The following is a 24876-nucleotide window of genomic DNA, read 5'->3' as shown; positions in this document are numbered from 1 at the left end:
GAAATGGTCAGAAACATTCAGTTGGAACATAGTTTGTGGGGAAAAAAGCTTTTTGAGGAAATGGAAATATTTGCCGAAAAAATCAGCTTTTGTCAACATTTTGGGGAGTTAGTTTTTAAATGAGAATTTTCAAGGTCTGATTTTATTTTAATGAAATCCCAAAATATTTTGCAAGAAAAAATAATAATTTCACAACCTCCCCTGTAAGAAATTCTTCCCTAGGTATCTGACTAGTGGGTCTTGCTGATATGCTCAGGGACTAACTGATCACCATATTGCTGGTTGGGAAGGAATTTTCCTATGGATCCGATTGGCAGAGACTTGTGAGGGGTGACGTTTGTCTTCCCCTGTAGTATGGGGAATGGATCACTTCCACGTTTAAACTAGTGTAACTTGAAGTCTTTAAATTATGATCTGAAGACTTCAGTAACTCAGCCGAGATTATGGGTGTATTACAGGAATGGGTGAGTGAGGTTTTGCAGCCTGCACTGTGCAAGAAGTCAAACTAGATGATCATGATGGTCCCTTCTGACTGTAAGTCTATGAGTCTATTTTAGCCTGTGCAGTCTTATCTGTTTATCATGAACAGCAATCAAAAACTTGGAAAGCATCTTGGGGTTTGCACTTGATTACCCAATATCTTAATTTGAGCTGACAAATATAAAAGAGAAAAGAAACTGCTCAGGGCATAACCAAAGTCTGGAGTCCCTGTCTGATATTTCAGTGAAAAGGTCATCCAAGAGACAAGACAACACAGCATGTGATGAGCTGGTCTTGGTTTCTAGCTGGGGATTTTGCAGATCACAAACAAAATCCCAGAAGAATCATAGAATCATAGACCTAAAAGAGGCCTTGAGAAGTCTGCAAGTTCAGTCTCCTGCACTCACAGCAGGACCAAGCACCTTCTAAATCAGGGGTGGGCAATATTTTTGATGGAGGAAGGCACACCAATAATTTGGTAAGTAGTCAAGGTCCATACTTTTTCATGATATTAATAGAGGAAGTGTGGGGTCTGGGGTGGAGGTTGGGTGCAGAATGAAGTTTGGGGTTAGGGACTGGGGTGCAGGAGGAAGTGTGAAGACTGGGAGGGAGTTTGGGTGAAGGAAGTGGTTGTGACCTGGGGCACTGGACTGGGGATGCAGGGGTTTGGGTTGTGAACTAGGACAGGAAGCGGTGGTGACTGTGATGAACGGGTTTGGGTTGGCACCTAGGGCAGGGGATTGGGAAGCAGGCGTTCGGGTTGTAACCTAGGAGAGGAGGGGATTGTGACCTGGGACAAGGGCTTGGTGTTGTGGATCTGTGAGGGGATATGAGTGCAGGAGGGGGGCAGAGAGTTTGGGTTATGTGGAGTAGGGAGTAGAGGGTTGGGGAAAGGAAGGGCTGGGGTGCCAGAAGAAGGCTCTGGCTGGGAGACTTACTTGGGTGACTCCCAGCCAGCAGCCCAACACATTTCTCAGGCAGCCTCCTTGCCTGCCCCACCCTTGCCAGGGTCATGTGCATCTGTGAATAACTACAAGGCAAAGGGGAGAGGGATGTGGTGCTTCATATGTTGCCTGTTATTCAAACAAACATCTTCCATTGGCCAGAAACCAGCGAATGGGATTGTGCTGGGTGTGGAGCCAGCTCATGAAGCCACCCATGGGCTCACAGTTATGAAAGAGAAACAGCTTGGCAGCTGCTTTTCTGAGCAGCGTGCAGATGGGGGCGACACATGCGGGAAGTCTGCTTGGGATCCCTGCTGCATCCGTGGGCCAGATCCAATGTCTTGGAGGACTGGATTTGGCCCACAGGCCATATTTAGCCCAGACTTAATCTAAATCATCCCTGAGAGATGTTTGTCTAACCTGCTCTTAAAAATCTCCAATGATGGAGATTCTAGCCCCAGTTCTAGTCCCTCTGGCTACATCTAAACTGCGGGTTTTTTCGGCAGAAGATATGCAAATGAAACACTCATTAGCATATCTCGCACGCTCATATGCTTATCCTCTTCCAGTCCTTTTTGCGGAAGAGATTTTGCTGTTAAAAAGCCCTATGTAGATAGGGCCATTTGTTGGGAAAATAAACCTTTTGTGCAAGATCCCTTATTCCTCAAAAAATGAGGTTTACAGGATCTTGCGCAAAAGGTTTTTTTTTTCCCCTACAAATGGCCCTGTTTACACGGGGCTTTTTAATGGTAAAACCTCTTCCGCACTTCATTTGCAGATCTTCTGCAGAAAAAACCCGCCGTGTATACGTAGCCTATATGAATGTATAGGACAATCCCAACTTCTATTTTAAAATAGGAGTCTATAGCCTGTTTCTTACAAATGTTCCTTTGAAAATACAAACTGATTTTCTGTCCCTGGAGATTAAGTTTTTCTGCTTTGATAACTCACCCTCTTTCTCCATGCAGGGCTGGAGACTTACCAAAGCCTTTCACAATGTGTTCTTGGAGAGCAAACAGCTAAGTCAGTGGTTTTGGGATGCAGTGCTCTGACTTTACTGCCAAAAAAGGTGAGATTTTACCATGGGACAACTGGTGTGAGTTCCCTCTCCTGCTATAAAATGCTAATGGAGATTAGACACCTGTAGCGTTACCTAGGCAAGGTCAATCACAGTTGCACATACAATGTGGCATTCGCAGAGTTACATCATTGCAAAAATGACAGGTGCTTTATGTCCACTAGGGCTTTACAACAGGAGAGCTAATGCACATTTGTTATCCCATGGTCAAAAACACGCCCTTTTTGGTGGTGAAGATAGTCACAGCACGCCTTTCATAGGGCTAGAACCTCTGCCAGCTCCCAATTATCTGGAGGCTGCGGCAAAGCCAGTGTGATCGGCTGCTATAGCTTAATAGCATGAGAAGTAGGGTGGAATCGAATAGTAAGCATGCCGCTGAGAGGCAGAGACTCCTGCATTGTAATCACAGCTCTGGCACAGATTCTATACACAAAAGTTGAGTCATGTAACGATATGGTATTATGAATATGGTGCAACCTTCCTTGTTGATGTTCTTATACTGCTATAGACACCATTGCATTGGTACAATTGTGTCACCACCTGGGCTCAGACTAGTGTAATGCTCACAGCCCTACCTGAAATTGTTATACTGGCATAAAAACTGTTTTCAGACCAGACCTTAGTCAAGTCACATAACCTTTCTGCAATCGCCTTTGCTTCCGCAAAGTTAGCATAGTACCTACTTCCTGGGGCACAGGGCGGGCCAGTGTAGTGATTCCACACTATATGTGAGCAAACTATTGCTCGTCAAAGGAAAAGAATGATATAAAACCAGCCTGTGCCTGGGACCAACTACTCTTCTTATTTGGAAAATTTTCCCGGATGTGCAAAATATAGCCCAGCGAAAGTAGATGGACCCCACTTCTTCAGTAGCAGGGTGGGAGGTGGGTGGCATGGTCCCATTTTTTATATAAAGTATGTGAGTTAAAGGAGGGGAAATCCCAAAGAGGCTGCAGCTTGGATGTGCATTGAGGTGTGCTCATGGAGGATGGAACATCTGGAGAAAGCAGCTGTGAAAATTTATTTCTTAGGTGCACCCAAAAAATGCTAAGGGCAGCTCTGTCCTGAAGATAACACCCGTCCCTCTCAATAGGGCAGAGAAGGAGATCAGTCAGAGGAGGCTTCTGGTCAGGGAGGAATGTTAGTTGGTCATTGGTGGGGAAGAGATTTTCAGGCAACAGCTCCACTGATTTTGTTCTGACTTACCAAGGTAAATTTTATTTGAAAAAAAGAAAAGGCACCATTTAGATTTTTAAAAAGGAAGTACGGTAAAGATGTTGACTAGAAACCCACCTCGCTCTGCTTCATCTGCTCTCCATTAGAGGATTGGTGACCTCCTGCAGACTTTTGGTAGAGGTTGGCCCTCTGGCCTTTTCACTATTGGTCAGGATCCTTCCCAGGTGTTTATAGGGTCAAGACTGAATTCCCACTGGTGAATCATCTCCAGCTATAGGGGATGCGGAATACAAACCACAATTTGACACACAGCAGAGGGAGTTGAACAGCACTTACATGAACTCCCTTTGGGTCATATGGGGAGCTCTCTGTGGCCATCATAACCAGGATACCCCACTTCCTCCCCTGCCCAAGAATGTGAGGATAATTATTATCAAACTTAAGGTGCTTCTCCTCTAAGAAACCCATGGGAACTGGTGTTGAGCTGCCATCTCAGGGCCCTTGAGTGTCTAGGTGCTGGCTTCCTCGACAGCAAGACGGCCTCATAATGGAAGACTGATCTTTCCCCTGGATTAATATACTGCTGTGCTAGCATCTCTTGCCTTCTGGGGATTGCACGATATTAAAGGCCTTTTACTTTTTGTTGTTGTTGTTGTTGTTGTTATTGCTGATTCCTACCCTCTGCAAAAGAGCACAATGTGAAGCAAGTCTGTTGCTGCTGCATTTCTGCCCCTTCTCACACAACTATCTGTGAACATAAATTATGGCAGATATTCAAAGAGCAGTAGCAGGTTTTTAAGCTACTAGCAGGATATTTACAAAGCAGAGTACAAACTGGTTATATTTACACAAAGCAGTTATTTTAAGCAACATCTTTATGTAGCACTAAGGCAAATTCTAAATGAAGTGGTTCCTTATTACTGCCATTCTCTCTTTATGCAGCTCAGGTTTGTGCGGGGCAATATCAAAATGGCAAAATTGTGATGCAAAGAAAATCTGGAGAATTTTAATCCAAAAGTCTCCCTCCTCCCTTTTTTAAACAACATTTTGAATGGGAGCCAGCATTTTGGTGTCTATTGCTGTGATGAGTGCTGCAAATGAACTATTTAGCATTGCATGGAACTGTTACTAAGTACACGTGTGTGAATTTTTTTGGACAAATAGTTTATTCATGAAAAATACAGTCACTGGTTGGCAAAAAATGGGGGGAGGGAGGGAACAAAAAATGGAGACAGTTAAAACCATTCAGTTTGGCATTTTCAAAATTAAATATTTGACCATATTAAATTTATCTCAACTTAATTTAGTCAGCTCTTTGCTAGGCGGTTTTCTGTCTCTATTTGCAAAGTAATTTACTAAATAGTTAAAGCTTGGTTCCTTCATTGAACAATAGGCACAAATAAAGATTTTGTAAGCAACATGCAAAATATGTTGTTGTTATATTTTAAAGTTCTCTGTCCAGACTACTCAGTGGATGTGGTATTGGGACTGAAGCCAACTCCGATTTAAGTTGATAGTAACATTCCCTTGGATTTCACTGAGAGCGCTATCCGGTTATTGGTGACTTACATTAGAGACCAGATTGCGTCCTCATGTATATCTGACTCCATAGTCTAGCCTGACCACTGTTGTTAAAGATTCACCAGAAATGCTTGGCACAAGCCTCATGAGAGTGATGATCTGATTTTTGTGACCTGTTTGCAGACCCGTTACTATCCTTCTGTGTAACAAAAGCCTCAACTCCCTATCTTAGGCTATTGGTAGAAATGTAGCCGTGTTAGTCTGGTGCAGCTGAAACAAAAAACAGGACTGTGTAGCATTTTAAAGACTAACAAGATGATTTATTAGGTGATGAGCTTTCGTGGGCCAGACCCACTTCCTCAGATCAAATAGTGGAAGAAAATTGTCACAACCATATATACCAAAGGATGCTGGCCTGTGTCAGCTGATTCATAGTTGCAGGGCTTGGGCTAAGAGGCTATTTAAATTCAGAGTAGACATTCAAGTTCAGGCTGGAGTCTGGGCTTAGTGACCCTGTGAGGAAGGGAGGTCCCAGAGTTTGGGCTCCAATCCAAGCCCCACACTGTCCTTTAGCCCTAATCAGCTGACATGGGCTGGCTGCATGTTTAACTGCTGTATAGTGATACACTTAGATATCCATCACTATGGTATTTTTGTGCCTCACAACAACGCCATTCCCTTAAAGACCTGACAACATGCGTCTTACAACAAAGAGACTTTTAACACCAGATTACAGATGGAGACCTCAGAACTTTTATTTGTGCTAAAATTCGACATGTTGTGAATGGGCCTTAATCAAGATGATAATTATCTTACACATTACTAAAACGGGCTCCCCACCTTTTGATATTCATAGTGACCCAGATTAGCCACTTAACTGACTCTTACAGTAAGCAATTTCCTCCTTCCTTGTCACTCTCCCCCTCGCTCCCACCTTCTGTTCTATGTAGCTGATTTGTCAGTTTGTATTTTTGTACTTTTTTTCATTGTATTTCTCTGTTATATAATGGTCATGCCCATTCGCTTTCAGAATATGATCTGAAGAAGTGGGTCTGCCCCACGAAAGCTCATCACCGAATAAACTATCTTGTTAGTCTTTAAAGTGCTCCATGACTGCTTTTTTGTTTTAATATAGCCCCTGTGACTTAGCACTATTTTCCCCATTTTACAGCTGGGAACACGGAGCGTGGTAAGTTATTTACCCAAGGTCATAAGAAGTCTGATGGAGAGTGGGTCTTAATACCTGTTTCCTAGGCTACTGTCCTAACATAATTCTTTTTTCCACCCTGCAATGCTCAGAACAGTGATTTTACTGTTTTGCTTTTGTGCTTACAGCAAGATGTCATTGAAAATGGTACAATAGCTTATGAAAACTGGGTGGTGCCAGGGAGTCCCATTTACAGGCAGTTTTGGTTCTATGATGTGCAAAACCCACAGGAAGTGATGCAGAATGGCTCCCGGCCAATACTCAGACAAATTGGACCCTACACATACAGGTAGGCAAATGGTTTCAAAATATGTTATACGCCATATTAGTTGGATTGTAAAAGTTGCTGAAAGTGCTTCTGAAGTATTCTGAGTATTCAGAAGTAATAGATATGCCTTAATATCTGCACACATCCATTGCACACACAACCGCTTTGTTTTTATGTGCACAGATTGAGTAAATGCACATATTAATAAGAAGTGAAGTGCAAAATAATCTGATGTTCATGTGGGAATGCTTGCTTGGTGACTCAGCATGCTGGATCATTCCTGAAAACATGACTCCAAGAAAAAGTGCATTATGAAAATCTTAAGTTATGGCAGGACTCGATAGAATTGAGAAAGTTGGCAATGCGGTGTTGCATCTGTAGCTAAAATATTGGGTCTGAAGCTTCAAAAGTCTGATTAATATAGTCTGCAAAACTTCAAACAACCGAAGTATTCCTTTTCCCAAATTTGTCTACCAAGGTCCAGGTTGAGTAGTTCATCCTTGTTGAGCAAATATATAAGCAGGTGAGTGTCCTTATGGCCAATTCACAACAGGCAATAGGCTTCTTCCACCTCAGAGTCTTCTGGAGTATAATCTTTCTCTCCCAGCAACCTATTGACCCAGGAAAACAAATATAATAGCTTCTATTGACATAAGAGTGGCTCATCCAATCAGAGAACCTGAAAAATGTATGATATGGTGAACTCCAACTAATTCAGATCAAAACTTTAAGAGATCCATAGAAATATTTGTTTCCAACAAGATAATGTATATGGCCAGGGATTATCTAATCATGCATTGAAGAAATTATAGAACTCTTAGGGTGTGTGGGCAGTGCAAGTGAGGTGTATGAGTGAGGCATCTGTAGGCATATCCAAGATAGCTTAAATTGAATGAGCACAGGTCCCAACAGCAGTGAAGTCACCTCAGCATTGCTTTCAGTGAGGGATGTACATGTCCACCTAATACCCTGGATGACTCAGGCTACTAGTCCACAATGCTTGTTTGGCCATGTCTTCATCACTATTGATACCTGAGCTACCATGGTTAAAGACAGCATGGGTATAGCTACACATGCTGCCATTACATCTCTGGCTGAAGGGCAGATGTTGCAGAAGAGGGATATATTTAGAATCTTTTCACTGTCACAGTTAGAACTGGTTGGAAAGCAGTGCACGATTTTCATGAGAAAATTTTGGAATTCCCCAGGAAAACTTTTCAGCAACATTTCAAACAAGAGACACCAGCACTAGTCATGTCCAGAGAGCCATACAGCTCTAAAATCAATGTTAAACTATGCTCTGTTTTTGTTTTGTATTTGAAGGATGCGATATTTACCCAAAGAAAATATCACTCAACATCCTGACAACACAGTGTCTTATATGCTGCCAAATGTTGCTATCTTCGAGCCTGATATGTCAGTTGGGTCAGAAAATGACACCTTTACATGCATCAATCTCGCTGTTGTTGTAAGTAAAGAAAGGAAACTATAATATCCTAGCTTGGGTGTTGAAAGATTAAGAACAAAAGGAGAGAAGTTATTGCTAATAACAAACTGCAGGGTGGGGTCCATCATCTTAAAACAAAGGTGCTTGGTTCTTTGTTGCACTCTAGCAGCTTGACAATGGGCATACCATATTACATGTATATTACATGTGGGCTCCTTTACACACAATGTACAGTGTCTTTAGTTTAAAGGCCATCAGGCCCAGGGACCGATTAGTATCAAGAAAACGCAAAGCAAACAGCAAAAATTTTGGGGTGGGATTTAGCCACATAGGGCAAAGGGAATTTATTGGCCAGTTTTAATGAGGAATTGAATTGATCCTTTTGGAGACTGGAGTTTCCTCTCCATTCAGATTATAGTACAAGCAGTGCCCTGCCAGTTTTATGCACTGTTCTGACAGTCTCTTCCATCCTGCTCTGGAAGGAGAGGCTGGAACAAATCCCATGCTCATTCTATACTTGGTCTGCCTACTACAACTGCTACCAATTGTCCTAATTGGAGTCAATATGGTAGTGTCCCCTCAGCCATCCAGTCCTATTGAGATCACCGCCCTTTTAAGAAAAGCACCTTGCTCCAGAAGTCTGGGACATGAACTGGAGAATGGTGCTATACTTGTGTCTGTTTAAATTATTTAGGCATTTTCATATCACGATGACATTTGGCTTTGACATTATAAAATGCATATTCATACAGGCTCCTGATTTTGTTTCTTGAATTATCCTGAGCTCAGACAAATATTTTGCACTATTATCTTGTGTCTCCAGATTTTAAGTGGCCCTGCTTTTGTAATGCCATGAAGTGGCTCCTGTTAAAACTGCTATTCATTCATTATTATTATAATAAACTATAACAAGCTTGATGCTGTGGAATACAGAAAGGAAAAAAACCAGGAGTCAAATGATAGTACTGTTATTAAGGCACTGGACTGGGGCTCTCAAAATGTTGGTTTAATTTCCAACTTTTTTATAGACTTAATTTCCCTGTGCTTCAGTTCCCCATTTGTACAGTGAGAATGACAACACTTCCTTTGCCTCATCCTTTGTCCAGCTTGCCTATTTAAACACTAGAGTCTCTCTCACTGGCTGCGTCTAGACTGGCATGATTTTGCGGAAATACTTTTAACTTTAAAAAATACTTTAAAAAGTGCTTTTGCGCAAAAGCATCCGTGGCCAGTCTAGATACAATTTTGCGCAAGAAAGCCCTGATCGCCATTTTAGCCATCGGGGCTTTTTTGCGCAAAACAGTTCTTCCCTGTCTACACTGGCCCTCTTGCACAAGTATTCTTGCACAAGAGGGCTTTTTCCCGAGTGGGAACGTGAAAGTATTTGTGCAAGAAGCACTGATTTTGTACATTACAAAGTCAGTGCTCTTGTGCAAATTCAAGCGGCCAGTGTAGACAGCAGGCAAGTTTTTGCGCAAAAGCAGCCGCTTTTGTGCAAAATCTTGCCAGTCTAGATGCACCCACTATGTCTTCATACTGCTCTTAGCACAACAAGGCCTTCATGCTGTTTGGCACGCAAGGAGGTGGTATAACAATTTTGGGTAATGTGTGTAATAATTTTTGTGATTTTTAAGAAACCAGCTCTTAATTCTAAATTAGATAAACACAGCTCTTTTCAACTGAGAACATCCAAGAGCTTTAGCAACATTTATCAAAGCTAGTATTTCAAATCTGTATGCACCAAGTTACGCACCTACATTCCCATTAAGGACCTAATTCCAAAAAGCGTATGCTAACTTGAAGTCTCAGCTCAATTCTGGACTCTCTGTGCTGTCCCAACTGTTTCCTTGCACCATGGGAGCAGTGGCCAAAACAACTAGCTCTCATGCCTCATGTCTTAACTTGCATTCTGGATAGGCTGCATAGACGGAACTTATTATCCCTTACTCTACTTCACAGCTTCATTAATCCCAGTCCGAATCTGTCCTGCTCAGTACATATAAAATAATAAATACAGTACATCTTCTTTGGCACTGAATGTGTATAATAGCTCATACTAACAGTTATTATTATTATTGCAGGCTGCACCTGCCCTGTATACAAACTCATTTGTACAGATACTGATGAATACCTTGATCAAGTCATCTAAATCGCACATGCTACAAACCAGAAGCGTGAAAGAAATTCTTTGGGGTTACGAAGACCCCTTCTTAAAAAAAGTACCAATTTCTATGGAGCGAAGAGTTGGTGTTTTCTACCCGGTAAGTAAAATCTGTAAGGAGAATCACCTTTACTGTTCTGTGGAAAGAGTTTTGGACAGTTAACTGACAGTGGGTGGCCTAAGGGTAAGTCTACACAGCACTCAGGGCCCGGATCAGCAAAATCCAAGCGTGTGGGCCTCAGGCTAGAGCGTTAAACTGTGTAGACATTCAAGTGTGACTGGGATGACTATAGTTTGACACGTTCTGACAGCCAGGATGGGGCTCAGGTTTCAGAGCCCAAGTTGCAGACAGAGTCACAATATCTACACTGCTGTTTTAATAACTGCTGTAGATCTTTTCTCTGAGATGCGCCACCATAGGTTCTAAATCACAACGTAAACATACGAGGCTATGTCCCACTACTCACAGAGGCTAATATTACTTCATGTGGAGCAAAAAGAGGAAAGAAATGGCCATAATTACTGGAAGAGACTGGAGCGCAACAACCCTGACCCAGATAATTCTGATTCTGCAAAAATACCCCCACACGTGGACCTTGCTTCTTTACAGAGTCCCACTGGAATCATAGAGTCTATGGGTTTGTGGACTCTGTTACAGGAGTGAAGCCTACGATGACAATGATTAGGAAGTGGGAATAAATAGCTTCTCAGTGGCATTCTTGTACCTGATAACGTTGGCAGAATGTGCATTCTTCTGTTTTGTTACAGTATGGTGGAGTCATGTGGGGGTGAGAGGGCTCAGCTAAGCAGAGTGGCAGAGGTGCTAGCCAAACATTTTGAGGATAAGTGTGTGAGCAGCTGGATTTGGAAACAGTGTCCTGTTATTAGAATCCCTTTGGGAATTACTATGGATTTGTCTGCTCCTCTGCTGTGTGGCAACAGACAGAAAGACAGCTATCCAGCCAGCAAGTACAGTTCCACCTTCCTAATCTTTCCCCTAGCACTTAGTTGGAATCTTTCCCAGCTGCTGCTCAGATAAGAAGAAATACTTTATACTGTCTCCCTATAAAAATGCATCTCCCCATACTAGGCAACTGGATCTGACTCTTCAGGCCCTGATTTAGCAAAGTACTTAATTCAAGTGCTTAACTTGAGGCATATTAAATCCCCATGGAACTATTCACACATTATCAAGTTTAGCACATTCTAAAGTGTTGCACTGAATCAGGTCCTTAGTTTCTGTTTTGCTATTAGCATTAAGAAACATGCGATTCCAAACATCAGAATCTCTATCCCAACCGTAACTCCAAAATGTATAAGAATAAAAACCCACATCTGATGTTTGCATGGTCAAGAACAGCACAAAAGTCTGTAGAGGATATGAATATAAAAGGGCAATTAATCATATATGATCTCATTAAAAGTCCTGGGAGTCATAAAGCCAAACTGTTGTTCTCTGTTCTTGTGTCTTTTGCAGTATAATGGCACATCTGATGGACTGTACAGAGTCTTTAATGGGAAAGATGACATAAGCAAAACTGCAATAATTCAATCCTATAAAAACAAAAGGTACCATAAGCATTGTTTATAAGAGAAATGGACATATTTCCTAAGCATGACTCTAGACAAGACATCACAGGCCCAAGCCAGAGAGCCCATGGTAGTCAATGGAAAGGCTCTTCTTTACTTCAATGAATACTGAATCAGGTCTAAAATCATCAAAACCATATTCTCTCCTTTAGCCCACCATCATTCCATCATGTCCTTGAATTTCACGGTGTCATATAAAAAGTCTTATGTGGGGCCTGCAGCTCAGCAGGTCCAGGATGGAAGTTTCTATCCTAGGTTTACACAGCATGGTTACCTTGGACCCTGTAAGTGCAAACACCAGGTGTTTTCTATCAGACAGCCTTCATCGGCCACAGCTCCTTCTGCTTGTTAGCTGAGAGGAGAGTATGGGATAAATAACATAACCTCGGCTCTCAACCCCGTGGGAATGTTGAGAATGGCAGTGGGCCAGCTTGCGGACACTCAGTACACAGCTAAAGTATAAGATCACTGGGAGCCCTGCCCCAATGGGTCTCACCTGGGACCCCAACCTCAAAGGTGCCTGGGATTCCCCCATGCTGGATCCACGTCCACTGTGGTCCAGGGCACGAGGTGACAAGGATGGAACTCCATGCAAACTGAAGGGACATGAACATTTCTAAGTGCCTGTTACTCCATATTATGCATTGTTCTGTGTGTGTTGGTGTATAATGTCACTTTGCAGTCCTTGCATTGTGTAGCCAGCTGGCAGCATTAACACTGTAGTATTAGTATCTTAGAGTAATTAATAAAGCAACTGTCTCTATCAGCTCTGTGTAGAAGCAAATCCATAAACCTGTTCATTCACGGCCCTAGGGATCATGCTGTGGGCTGGCACAGGGAGTTACAGGTAGTGTGATCTAATGTATTGCTGCTGTTTTCCATTGCAAGTTATTGGATCCTTTTAATCCCCTATGGTCACTAGTTTCATAGAATATGATTGGATACAGTTTGGCCAAGTAAAAAGACCAAAAGGAGTTGCCACCCTTTTCTACTCTTATACCTTCTTCAATGCCTTGAACAAGTGACTATTTTATAGTGGAGCCATTAAAGCTAGAAAGTCATAGCAATACCAGACACTGATATTCAGCCATTAAAATATTAAATAAAAAAATAGTAGTATTTTTGAGGGAGCAGAGTAATCTGCTGATCCTTATGAATTACCTGTTCCGGGGAAGTCAGCAATAGCTATTGTGAATTCTAATCATGTCCCTACAACTAAATACTGGGGTAATGCACCATCACAAGAGACAGTTCAAAGAAGATAGAGGGATTTTGTGTAGTTGGCAATCTTTATTAGTCCTTTATCCCCAAACAATGTGATCTCTTAGGCCTGTTCACAGGGAATTACCATAAAAAAAAAGATTGTTCAGATTGTGTGGAAATTTAGCAATTTTACTAAATGCTATTTGTTTTCATAGATATTATTAATATTTTTCATGTAGAACATTTGTTTTTGGTAGTGAATACTTCTGAAGTATATTTTAAGTCCATATATTCTATCTCATCTGATCTTTCTCTAAGACAAGAGTCTAAACACTGTCAAATAGCCCACCAGTGTTAGGAAACACATGGATTCAATAGCATGCAAATAAAGTACTGTTGAAACTTTTTGGACACATACTTCAAAGACATTCATTTCATTAAACAGGAATTCTTATTTCCATAAGTGGCCACTGAACCTTTTGTTCTTTTCTTTTCAACCAGGAGATCTCATCAGATTTCTTTGTTATGTGTCCCTATGTGTGAAGATCAAAATGTGCACTTTTCAGCCTAGATTACATTGATTTCAGATTAAAGGAAATAACATGCAATGGAAGAACTAATTCAGAGCCCCTTTCTCCTTGCATTCACATCGGAATAGTTACAGTAAAGTCAGTGGAGCTATACCAGTGTAATTGAGGAGAGTCAGGCCCAAAACCTCTGTGAGAAGAGCAAGTGATGCAGTCCACTCAGTAACATTCTGCATCTGAATTGAAAACCAAAACAACAGCCCCCTGCATCATGAAGGGGGCCGTCTCTATATTGAAAGCATCCCTGTTCAGTGGCTACATGGGCACTGCTTCGGCACCAGGGGTATGTCTAGACTGCACCCCTCTGCCGACAGAGGAATTCAGATTAGACAAATCGAAATTGCTAATGAAGTGGGGATTTAAATACCCCGCACTTCATTAGCATAAAATGGCCGCCACTTTTTTTGGCACGGAGCTTTGTCAGAGAAAGGGCATAAGGGATCTATCAGAAAAGGCTTTCTTTAGCAAAAGATCAGCCTCTAGACTGCCACTGTTCTCCGACAAAGCTTCGTGCCAAAAAAAAGCAGTGGCCATTTTTATGCTAATGAAGCGCGGGATATTTAAATCCCTAAGTGGTTCTAACTACATTTCAAGGCCTAGCTAACTAGGTAATGAAACAGATGACATTAAACAATGCACAGTATGTAGCTTGACCAGGAACTGTTTTTGTTTTTTGTTAAAGCACTCTTTCCATCTGGAAAGGCCAGTGTGACATGATCAATGGAACAGGTGAGTCTCTCTCTCTCTCTCTCTCTCTCTCTCTCTCTCTCTCTCTCTCTCTCTCTCTCTGTTCATGAGAATTCCCATCTTAGCAAAAGCAACCCTGGGCTGCAGAAAAGATTCCAGCAGCCTTTTCCCCTTAATTGTGTGCATGGCGTAATGCATCTGAGATTTATTTTTTGTGTAATATCTGACTACAATCTGGATACCAAAACACTACAAAGAGGGAAGTAACTCACTCACAAAAAACTACATTAGAAAAAGTATTATGCAATAGATGCTGGAATCTGGTGAGTCTGTGTTTATGGATATCACTGAGAAGTCTATTACAGTAGGGAGAGTGGTGAGGAGTCCTGTGGCATCTTATAGACTAAACGAAGTGTTGGAGCATAAGCTTTCGTGGGCAAAGATCCACTTTGTCAGATGCATGTCTGAGTAGTAAGAGTGTTATAGACACAGACAATAAAGACAAATGGGCTTCTGAGCTAAGAGTGGTAAGAGATGATACAACATTACAATGGAGGATATGTGTTAAGTTTCTGTCTTCAACACATTTAGATGAAGGAAATGTGAGATGAAGCCACAAATTCATTTGGTCAAAACAAGTAGCTAGGGTAGACACAGAGGTGTTACCATTGTCATTATACAAATAAGAGCTAAGATTAAAGATACACCAAGAAGACCAAGAGGGAGAAGGTAGATAGCAAAGAGCAGAAGACCAAAATATTAATCCCATGGGATTCCACCTGAGCAACAACACATGGAGACACAAAAAAACATTGATCAGTTTATCTTGCATGTTATGGGCACCTGCAGTTCTCTTCCCAATAGGCCGTAAGCTAGAGAATATGAAACCTGACAGGTACTTGGCTGTGTCTAGACTGGCAAGTTTTTCCGCAAAATCAGATGATTTTGCGGAAAAACTTTCCAGCTGTCTACACTGGCCGTTTGGATTTCCGCAAGAACACTGACAATCTCATGTAAGATCGTCAATGTTCTTGTGGAAATACTGTGCTGCTCCCGTTCGGGCAAAAGCCCTCTTGCGCAAATCATTTGTGCAAGAGGGCCAGTGTAAACAGCACAGTACTGTTTTCCACAAAAAAGCCCCGATCGCGAAAAGGGCGATCGGGGCTTTTTTGCGGAAAAGCGTGTCTAGATTGGCCAGGGACACTTTTCCGCAAAAAGTGCTTTTGCGGAAAAGCATCCTGCCAATCTAGACGTGCTTTTCCGAAAATGCTTTTAACGGAAAAGTTTCTGTTAAAAGCGTTTTCGGAAAATCATGCCAGTATAGATGTAGCCATGATGTTTATTATGAAGGCAAAGTCAGGAAGGACTGGTTCTTTATTGCAGTCTGAGCTAGTGATTATTGGTTAAGCAGTATTGTGAGCTCCTGGGATATTTCTCCATTTCTTTCAGTTTTGACTTGAAGCTTTCACCCTTTCACTACCTTTATTTTGCTCTTTCTTGTGATGCCAGGCCTGTAAACTGTAGACCAGTGAGAGGTCACCAAAGCTAGTGAGTGGGCTGCAAGAATGTTCCTCCTTCATCTCAGTGGGCCACAAGATTTCCGTAACCAAGATGGTCTCCTGAGACACAGTCATTTTGCTAACTGAGCTTGTGTACCTAGAATTTGTGGGGTTTGCTGATGGAACCATAGTAGCACTTTGATTAGATGTGCACAGCTCTAACAATCAGTTTTGTGTGCAATCAATGCACATTTCACTACACGTATCCTTGGTTTAAGCACTTGGTGACTTAGTAATACTGATGGGGGGAAAAAACCCTATGTGGTTGAAAACCAGCAGAAACTGGCAACTTTGTGAGTCGGCAATGGTGAATAGAATGTCTCATGGGCCACATCTTGGAACCCCAATGGGCTCTATGCAGCTCTTGGGCTGCAGGTTGCCCATCAGTGCTATAGACTATATACATTCTATGGTAAATGGATTCAGTGGATCTGGTGAAGTATAAACTCAAGTTAATAAACACATAATCGATTAATATAACAGATTTTGCATATACATTCACAATGGCTGCTCAAGAGCATTTATAAGCTTGGAGAATTAAACAGTGCCCTAAGATCCTCCTTTCAACACCTATGAGAGCTGCTTCTTTGATAGAGACTGGATATGAGAGCACATGGATGGAGAATGAAGGAAAGTGTTTCATAGCCAGAGATGCAGCTGAACCAATTGTGTCTGTTCTCATTCTTTTACTTTGTTTCTTTTATGGTTGTTAACCTGTTCTCATCCTAGAATGAAATGTAACTGTGGGAATAGATTTAAAAAGGAAGGTATTCAATTCCACATCTTTCAAACCAGACCATTATTTTAAAACAGATTTTGAAATAACAGGCTTGCTATTCTGATGTCCATGTAACCCTCATTCCACGAGGATTAAGGGACATTTCAGAATAGCGGTTTATTTCAAAATTAGATTGAAATAAGATACACAATTTGCGTGGTTCAATTGTGTATCTTATTTCAACCTACTGGTGCAGTGTAGATGTATCTTGTGTGATCCAACTCAGGGTACCTCTACACAGCAGGACTAAAGCTGAAATGAACTATGCAACTTCAACTATATCAATTGCACAGCTTAAGTCAAAATAGCTTATTTCGGCTTTTAGCACTGTCTACACAGCAGGAAGTCCAAGAAAGAGCATTCTTCCTTTGACTTCCCTTACTCCTCATAAAATGAGGGTTACAGGAGTCAGAGTAAGAAGTCTTCCAGCTCGACATTATTTTGAGATTATGTTGAAATAACTTCTTGTAGTGTAGACGCGGACTATGTTATTTAGGAAAATAATAACATTAGTTATTCCAAAATAACACTGGTGTGTAGATGTACCCTCAGGCTGTGTCTAGATTGGCATGTTTTTCCACAAAAGCAGCTGCTTTTGCGGAAAAACTTGCCAGCTGTCTACACTGGCCGCTTTAATTTCTGCAAGAACACTGATGATCTCATGTAAGAAATCAGTACTTCTTGCGGAAATACTATGCTGCTCCCATTCGGGCAAAAGGGCCAGTGTAGACAGCTCAGATTTGTTTTGCGCAAAAAAGCCCCGATCACGAAAATGGAGATCGGGGCTTTTTTGTGGAAAAGTGCGTCTAGATTGGCCACGGATGCTTTTGCAGAAAAGCATCCGTGCCAATCTAGACACTCTTTTCCGCAAATGCTTTTAACGGAAAACTTTTCCATTAAAAGCATTTGCGGAAAATCATGCCAGTCTAGACGTAGCCTCAGTGTTTAGTGGATATTCAGTTTGTTGTCACAAGCAGCAGTAGGTGCAGCTAGGCTAACTGCAAATCAGAGTTCTGTATGGCAAGAATTCCTCCTTTTGTGGACTCTCACAGGGTGGAGCTGTTTTCCCTTGCTAGGTTAAATGAAGGATTTAGATAGCCAAATTAAGCACCAGAGGCAGTATTTTCATCCAAGGATTTGAAAGTAACTCAGGTTTTGCCAACCCATTACCAAGCTGTCAGGATTTAGGAATTGCACACAGACATGTGGATGGATAGAATCTGGGCTTGTATGAGAAAAGACCTTGCTGGTAACAGAAGTTGAGTGATTGCATATAAGAAAGTCTCCTTGCTCTTGTCATCTAGCCTGAGATAAGAGAAGCATTCATAATCACAAATATTTGTAAAGGATGCTGTATAATACTTAAATAGAAGCTGTTACAAGATGCAGAGAATGACGTTAAAGATTAGTTAGAACATCGTGCTGGGTAGAAGTCATATTCAGTGGGATGGTGGAGATGACATTAACTGAATATGTGGTTAGAAAGGCGAGTTTGAAAGATTAAGGATATGAGATACATAAGCACTGAGTATCCCTAATTCCAATTGAATCAATAGGACGTTTGACTCTGAAAATCAAGTCTCAAATGTTCTGGCCATACAAACTCTGGAGTTGAATCTACTAGGCTGCAGGGACATTAATACTTTTCAATGTCCCATATAAACTATGCCACATGCCCTCATATTTGTTAATAATATTGCCAGCTCACCATAGACTGTATATACTAAATTTAAGATTAAAGATTAAATAGAGCCTTTCAATGGGGTTCCAAAGTTAGGTTTATAGGTATGTCTACGCTTGCCCCCTAGTTCGAACTAGAGAGGCAAGTGAAGCATACCGAAGTTGCTAATGAAGCGTGGGATTTCTTGATTAGCATATTCGCGGCCAGTCACCATTTTAAAATGCCGGTTGCCCCATTTAACTTGCCGCATATAGACGCGGTAGTCTGATCCAAAACCCTTCCCTCGAATTAACTGTTATTTCTCATTACACAAGGAGTAACAGTTAATTCGAGGGAAGGGTTTTGTATCGGACTACTGCGTCTACATGCAGCAAGTTAAATTGAGAAACCGGCATTTTAAAATGGCGACCGGACGCGAATATGCTAATCAAATGCAGAATATTTAAATCCCACACTTCATTAGCAACTTCGGTATGTTTCATTTGCCTCCCTAGTCTGAACTAGGGGGGGAAGTGTAGACATACCCTCTCTGTACAAGCACTAAATTTGTCTTTCTTTGTCAGAAATGTATGGAAAAGACCCCAGTAAACTGTGGCTTTGTCAATGACCTCATGTCGTCAAGTGGAATTGCATTGTATCTCCTATTTTATTTCATCCACAGATGGTGCATCATTTCCTCCTTTTGTAAAGAAGAACCAGATCCTGCGCTTCTTTTCCTCTGATATTTGCAGGTAGGGCATTTGGAAGTACCTATATTATGCACCAGTTCCCATAAGTGCTTACCAAAATAATATTATCTGAAAATTATTGATGAAGTTGATGAAGCTGCTCTGCTTCTGTAACCCACACACAGTGAACTACACCCATTAGGTGTGTGTTGGTCTCTGGTCACTGAAGCATCTCAATAACCAAACCTTTGGCCTTAAAGTAAATGTGAGTCTGCTGTCTCAATGATGTTCTACTTAAAGCCTGGCTCTGCCATCCAGTAAGTAGCAGATCACTTGTGCTGGTGTAATTCAGGAGTAACTCCAATGAAGATCATCATTACACTGGTAAAAGTGAAAAGAGACTCAGGCCTCTTGAGTTCACAGGGACTATTCACACTAGTGCTCAGTGTTCGGGTTTGGGCCACAGGGCTCATCTATATCTGGGGTCAGAGGTCAGAATCCATCAAGGGGTGCACTAGTAAGATGCAAAAAAAAACAAACAAAGGAAAGAAAAACAAGCTCTCACTGATGTGACCCCTGTCTGAGAAGCAGAAAGACACTCCCCACATTTCTCTTTCACACCAGAGCCTGGGGGGCGGGAGCAGACTAGTAGATTTTGTGAGCTAAATCCCTACAGGAAGCTGGTGGGGGGCTGGAGCATCAGCATGGGCTCCCCAATGCTGGGGAGGAAGAGCCCTAAGCCTTGAGATGCAGATTCAGGCAAGCCGGAGGCCACATCTGGCCCCTGAGCTTTATGTTCCCTACCCCTAATCTACATGAATAGCAGAAATTGTGTCAGTGAGCCTGAGTCTAAAGATTTGGGCTTGTACAAAAGTGATTAAAAATAGTAGGATTGACATTTGGATTTTGTCTGGAACTTAGGCCTTGATGCCTCGGCAGGAGCCTGAGCTCAACCCTGAGCCTAAATGTCTACAGTGCTATTTTTAGAGCTATAGCACAAGCCTTGTCAGCCCAAGTCTACAGACTCAAGCTCTAAGACTCAATGTCACAATCTGCTGCTTGTTTGTCATCATAAAATCATAGAATCACAGATTAGGGTTGGAAGACACCTCAGGAGGTCATCAAGTCCAACTCCCTGCTCAAAGAAGAACCAACCCCAAATAAATCATCCCGGCCAGGGCTTTGTCAAGCCAGACCTTAAAAACCTCTAAAGATGCAGATTCCACCACTGCCCTCAGCAGCCCTTCCAGTGCTTAGCCATCCTCCAAGTAAAATAGATTTTCCTAATATCCAAACTTGATCTTCCCCACTGCAACGTGAAACCATTGCTCCTTGTTCTGTCATCTGCCATCACTAAGAACACCCTGGCTCCCTCTTTGAAACTCCTCGGGTAGTTGAAGGCTGCTATTAAATAACCTCCACTCTGCTCTTCAACAGACTAAATAAGACCATTTCCATCAACCCCTCCTCACAGGTCATGTGCCCCAGACTCCTAATAATTTTTGTTGCCCTTCTGGACTCTTTTATTTATCCTTTCTGTAATGGGGCCCATAATTAGGTGCAATACTCCAGGTGAGGCTACGTCTACACTGCAGGTTTCTTGCGCAAAAACTTGCAGAGTGTCTACACTGCACGCGCGTTCCTGTGCAAGTAAATTTACAGTAAAGTTTCGGAACAGAGGACATCTTACACAAGAGTTATTCCTCTCTCCACAAGGAATAAGCCCTCTTGCACAAGAGCTCTTGCGCAATAAGGCTGTGTGGACGGGCAACAGGGGTTTCTTGCGCAAGAAACCCTTATGGCTAAAATGTCCATCAGAGCTTTCTTGAGCAAGAAAGCATCCACACTGCCATGGATGCTCTTGTGAAAAAGCACATCTCTTGTGAAAAAGCACATGGCAGTGTGGCCGTACTCTTGGGCAAGAACTTTAGAGGTTTTATGATATATATTTAAATAAATAAATAAATAAATACATAAGAATATACATAGGACCATAAGAACGGCCATACTGGATCAAACAAATGTCCAGTATCCCATCTTCTGACAGTGGCCAATGCCAGATGCCCCAGAGGGAGCTAATAAAACAGGAAATCTTCAAGCTCTCCCTTTCCTGTCATCCATTCTCAGCCTCTAACAGAGGTTAAAGACACCATTCTGACCCATCCTGGCTATTAGCCATTGATGGATTTAACTTTCATGAATATATGAAAGTTCTTTCTTGAACTTTGCTAAACTCCTGGTCATCATAACCTGCTCTTGCAAATAAACAAACAAGCAAACAAATACATACAAATCTCATTGCTAGGGATTGTTCAGCCTTTCCTTTCTGCTTTTGCCACACACCAGTGCACCAGTTACAGACACTGCTCAATTTATTTTAAGAGAACAGAAGTTTAATTCTTTCAGAACATGTATTTGTGGGCTCAAATTTGACTTTCAGTGACAGGAATGAGCTTTTCTATTCTTTAATTTAAAATGTGTCATTTAATTTGAAAGTTTCATTAAAAGGGATCAGTGTTTATAAGTCAAATTCTTCTCCTAGAGCAGCTTACACTCCAAAACTGAAATCTGCCAATTATACCAAAGGACTTTTTGTGTACTCAGTGAAGAAGAGAGAAACTGTTTCTTTATGTAGCCTGTGGGTGCATTCAAACCTTGTCTGGCTCTTAGTTCTGAGATGAACTAATCATAGTCTCTTCTTTCTAGTCAGGCTTGCTGATGAGGGAGCCAAAGAGGGAAACAGCCCTGAGAACCAGAGATTTAACGGGGACAGGGCTCCTGGACACTACTGCTGCTACTGTAGTAGAGGCAGCAGTCAGTGCCCCAGACCCTTTAAATGGCTGTCAGAGCCCCACACAGTGTGCTGCAGAGCACCGGGCGGCAAGTGAAGGATGGCACTGGGGGGGGCAGTCCGGGTGGCATTGAGGGATGGCTGCCTGGCCCCACCCCTTCTGCCAGAGACCCCGCCCATTCCAGGAGCATGGAGTTGCTCCTCTCCACCTTGCTCAAGAGGTGTCGGCTTGCCTGTTTCTAGTAATATCAGATCTGTCTGATTTGTAGCTTAGCCTCAGCAGTTAGAAAAGAATGCAATTGAGGGCACCAAGGCACGCAAAACACTATTTTTTTTCCCTAATGGCTTATCCACACTAGAATGTTTTGCCACTTCAACTATACCAGTAACCAACAGGACGGTATGGATGCAGCTGTATCAGTATAAAACGATGTACACTAGTACTAATTCCAGTTTGCCAAGTGAAATAAACAATACGAGTATAAGGCATCTTAATACTGACCGAACTACATCCAGACATGGGGTGTGTCTACACAGCAAAGTTATTTCGGAATAATGGCTGTTATTCTGAAATAACTATGTGAGCATCTACACAGGAATTGTGTTATTTTGAAATAATTTCAAAATAACAGACAGCTTATTCCGACTTCTGTAAAACTCATTCTATGAAGAAGAAGAAGAACTATTCCAAAATAGCTATGGGTGTGTCTAGACTACAGAGTTTTGTCGACAAAAGTGGACTTTTGTCGACAAAACTATACCTGCGTCTACACTACCGCTGAGTTCTGTCGACATAACGTTGACAGAACTCAGAAGTTTTGTCGACGCTGGTAAACCTCATTTTACGAGGCATAACACCTTGGCTACGTCTACACTGGCCCCTTTTCCGGAAGGGGCATGTAAATTTCATGAGTCGTAGTAGGGAAATGCGCGGGGGATTTAAATATACCCCGCGGCATTTAAATAAAAATGTCCGCCGCTTTTTTCCGGCTTTTAAAAAAGCCGGAAAAGAGCGTCTACACTGGCCCCGATCCTCCGGAAAAAGCGCCCTTTTCCGGAGGCTCTTATTCCTACTTCAAAGGATTACTTCAAAGTAGGAATAAGAGCCTCCGGAAAAGGGCGCTTTTTCCGGAGGATCGGGGCCAGTGTAGACGCTCTTTTCCGGCTTTTTTAAAAGCCGGAAAAAAGCGGCGGACATTTTTATTTAAATGCCGCGGGGGATATTTAAATCCCCCGCGCATTTCCCTACTACGACTCATGAAATTTACATGCCCCTTCCGGAAAAGGGGCCAGTGTAGACGAGCCCCTTCTTTCGACAGAGTTCTGTCGACAGAAGGTGTTATTGCATGTAGGGTTGTGTCTAGACTACAGGGTTTTGTCGACAAAGCAGCTTGCTTTGTCGACAGAACTGAATATAGTCTAGACACTCTGGGTACGTCTAGACTACAGGCTTCTGTCGACAGAAGTTTTGTCGACAGATACTGTCGACAAAACTTCTGTCGACAAAGCGCGTCCAGACTACATTGAGTTCTGTCGACAAAGCAAGCTGCTTTTGTCGACATGGTAGTCTGGACGCAAAGGACAGTTCCATTCAATAACACCTTCTGTCGACAGAAACTCTGTCGACAGAAGGTGTTATTCCTCGTAAAATGAGGTTTACATACGTCGACAAAACTGCTGAGTTCTGTCGACGTTATGTCGACAGAACTCAGCGGTAGTGTGGACGCAGGTATAGTTTTGTCGACAAAAGTCCACTTTTGTCGACAAAACTCTGTAGTCTAGACACACCCTCTTTGTTGACAGAAGCTTTGTCGACAGTATCTGTTGACAAAACTTCTGTCGACAAAACCCTGTAGTCTAGACATACCCTATTTCAAAATAAGGCATGTATAAATGACCCACTTCTGCTATTTCAAAATAGCCTCTCATCAGGGCCATTCTAAGTTATGTTTAAGTCTCGGCTTGAAAAAGCCCTGGCTGGGTTGATTTAGTTGGGATTGGTCCTGCCTTGGGCAGGGGGCTGGACTTGATGGCCTTCTAAGGTTTCTTCCAGTTCTATGGTTCTATGATTCTATGATTCCTCCTGGGGCTTTAAATTGAGATAGCACGTCTACATTAGGGAAGCCTGGCTTGGGCTAATTTTGAGGCTACCCTTCAGTGTAGATGGGCTATTTTGAAATAAGCTATTTTGGAATAAGTATTCTGGAATAGCTTAAGTCTTATATAGGTATCATGTTATTATGAAAAAAGATCATACCTCTGACATAGTAAAACTCTTCTAATATAAAGACAGGTAGAAACATCTTTGAAAGACTTAAAACATTCCTTCACAACAGGCCCCCATAGGTGTGTCCCTCGAAAGGAGCTATGTGTACATTTCTTCTTAACTGTATATGTTTGTGTTGCTGTATTTTATATAATAGTATCATAGAACCATAGAGTTACAAGAAAGGGACCACAAAGGTTATATTATTTGTCCCCCTGCCAAGAGATGTTGTGTTGGAACCATCCAAGATAGATAACTATTCCACCTATTTTTCAAAAATCCTCTAGTGAAGGAGAGTCTATGACGCCCCTAAAGTCCCATGGTACTATTGTTCTTAAAGTTAGATTTTTTCTTGAGACTTATAAAATCACCACTTCCTCTGTCTCGTTTTTGGAAAAGTCATGTACACTTGATCGTTGTCTAAGCATTTCCACCAACTGATAAGCCAGAGCTAAAGGAGCCTGAAATCACCCAAACTGTTCCCAACAGCACTTTATCATTAAAAAAAAAGAAATTTCTAGGGACCAAAACACCTGTAATTATAATATAAACAAGAGACAATTGAAACATTTCTCTTTTATCTTCAGATCTATCTATGGCATATTTGAGAGCGAGCAGATTGTGAAGGAAATTCCCCTGTATCGTTTTACAGTACCTCGTGCAGCATTTGCGTCTCCCCTTGAAAGCCCAGAAAATATTTGCTTCTGCACAGAAAAGGATTTCTCAAAAAATTGCACATCAGCTGGAGCCCTGAACATTAGTGCCTGTAAAGAAGGTATAGTAG

At 41.9% G+C, this 24876-nt stretch overlaps 1 protein-coding gene across 8 annotated transcripts in view; it reads left to right on the top strand.

Annotated features, from left to right (window-relative positions):
- The window catches only part of CD36 (CD36 molecule (CD36 blood group)), a 62219-nt gene that overhangs the window by 26579 nt on the left and 10764 nt on the right, over positions 1–24876 (top strand). For all 8 annotated transcript variants that reach the window (XM_075926457.2, XM_075926429.2, XM_075926451.2 and 5 more), the window contains exons 3-9: positions 6535–6695; positions 7998–8142; positions 10203–10382; positions 11760–11851; positions 14345–14391; positions 19029–19098; positions 24680–24867. In XM_075926457.2, coding sequence (XP_075782572.1) covers positions 6535–6695; positions 7998–8142; positions 10203–10382; positions 11760–11851; positions 14345–14391; positions 19029–19098; positions 24680–24867 — 883 coding nt within the window. The remainder of the gene's footprint in view (positions 1–6534; positions 6696–7997; positions 8143–10202; positions 10383–11759; positions 11852–14344; positions 14392–19028; positions 19099–24679; positions 24868–24876) is intronic.

The sequence above is a fragment of the Pelodiscus sinensis genome, chromosome 1 (genome assembly GCF_052426305.1).
Source record: "Pelodiscus sinensis isolate ZL-2025 chromosome 1, ASM5242630v1, whole genome shotgun sequence".
NCBI classification, from domain to species: domain Eukaryota; kingdom Metazoa; phylum Chordata; order Testudines; family Trionychidae; genus Pelodiscus; species Pelodiscus sinensis.
This window is presented reverse-complemented; position numbering and strand designations above follow the sequence as displayed.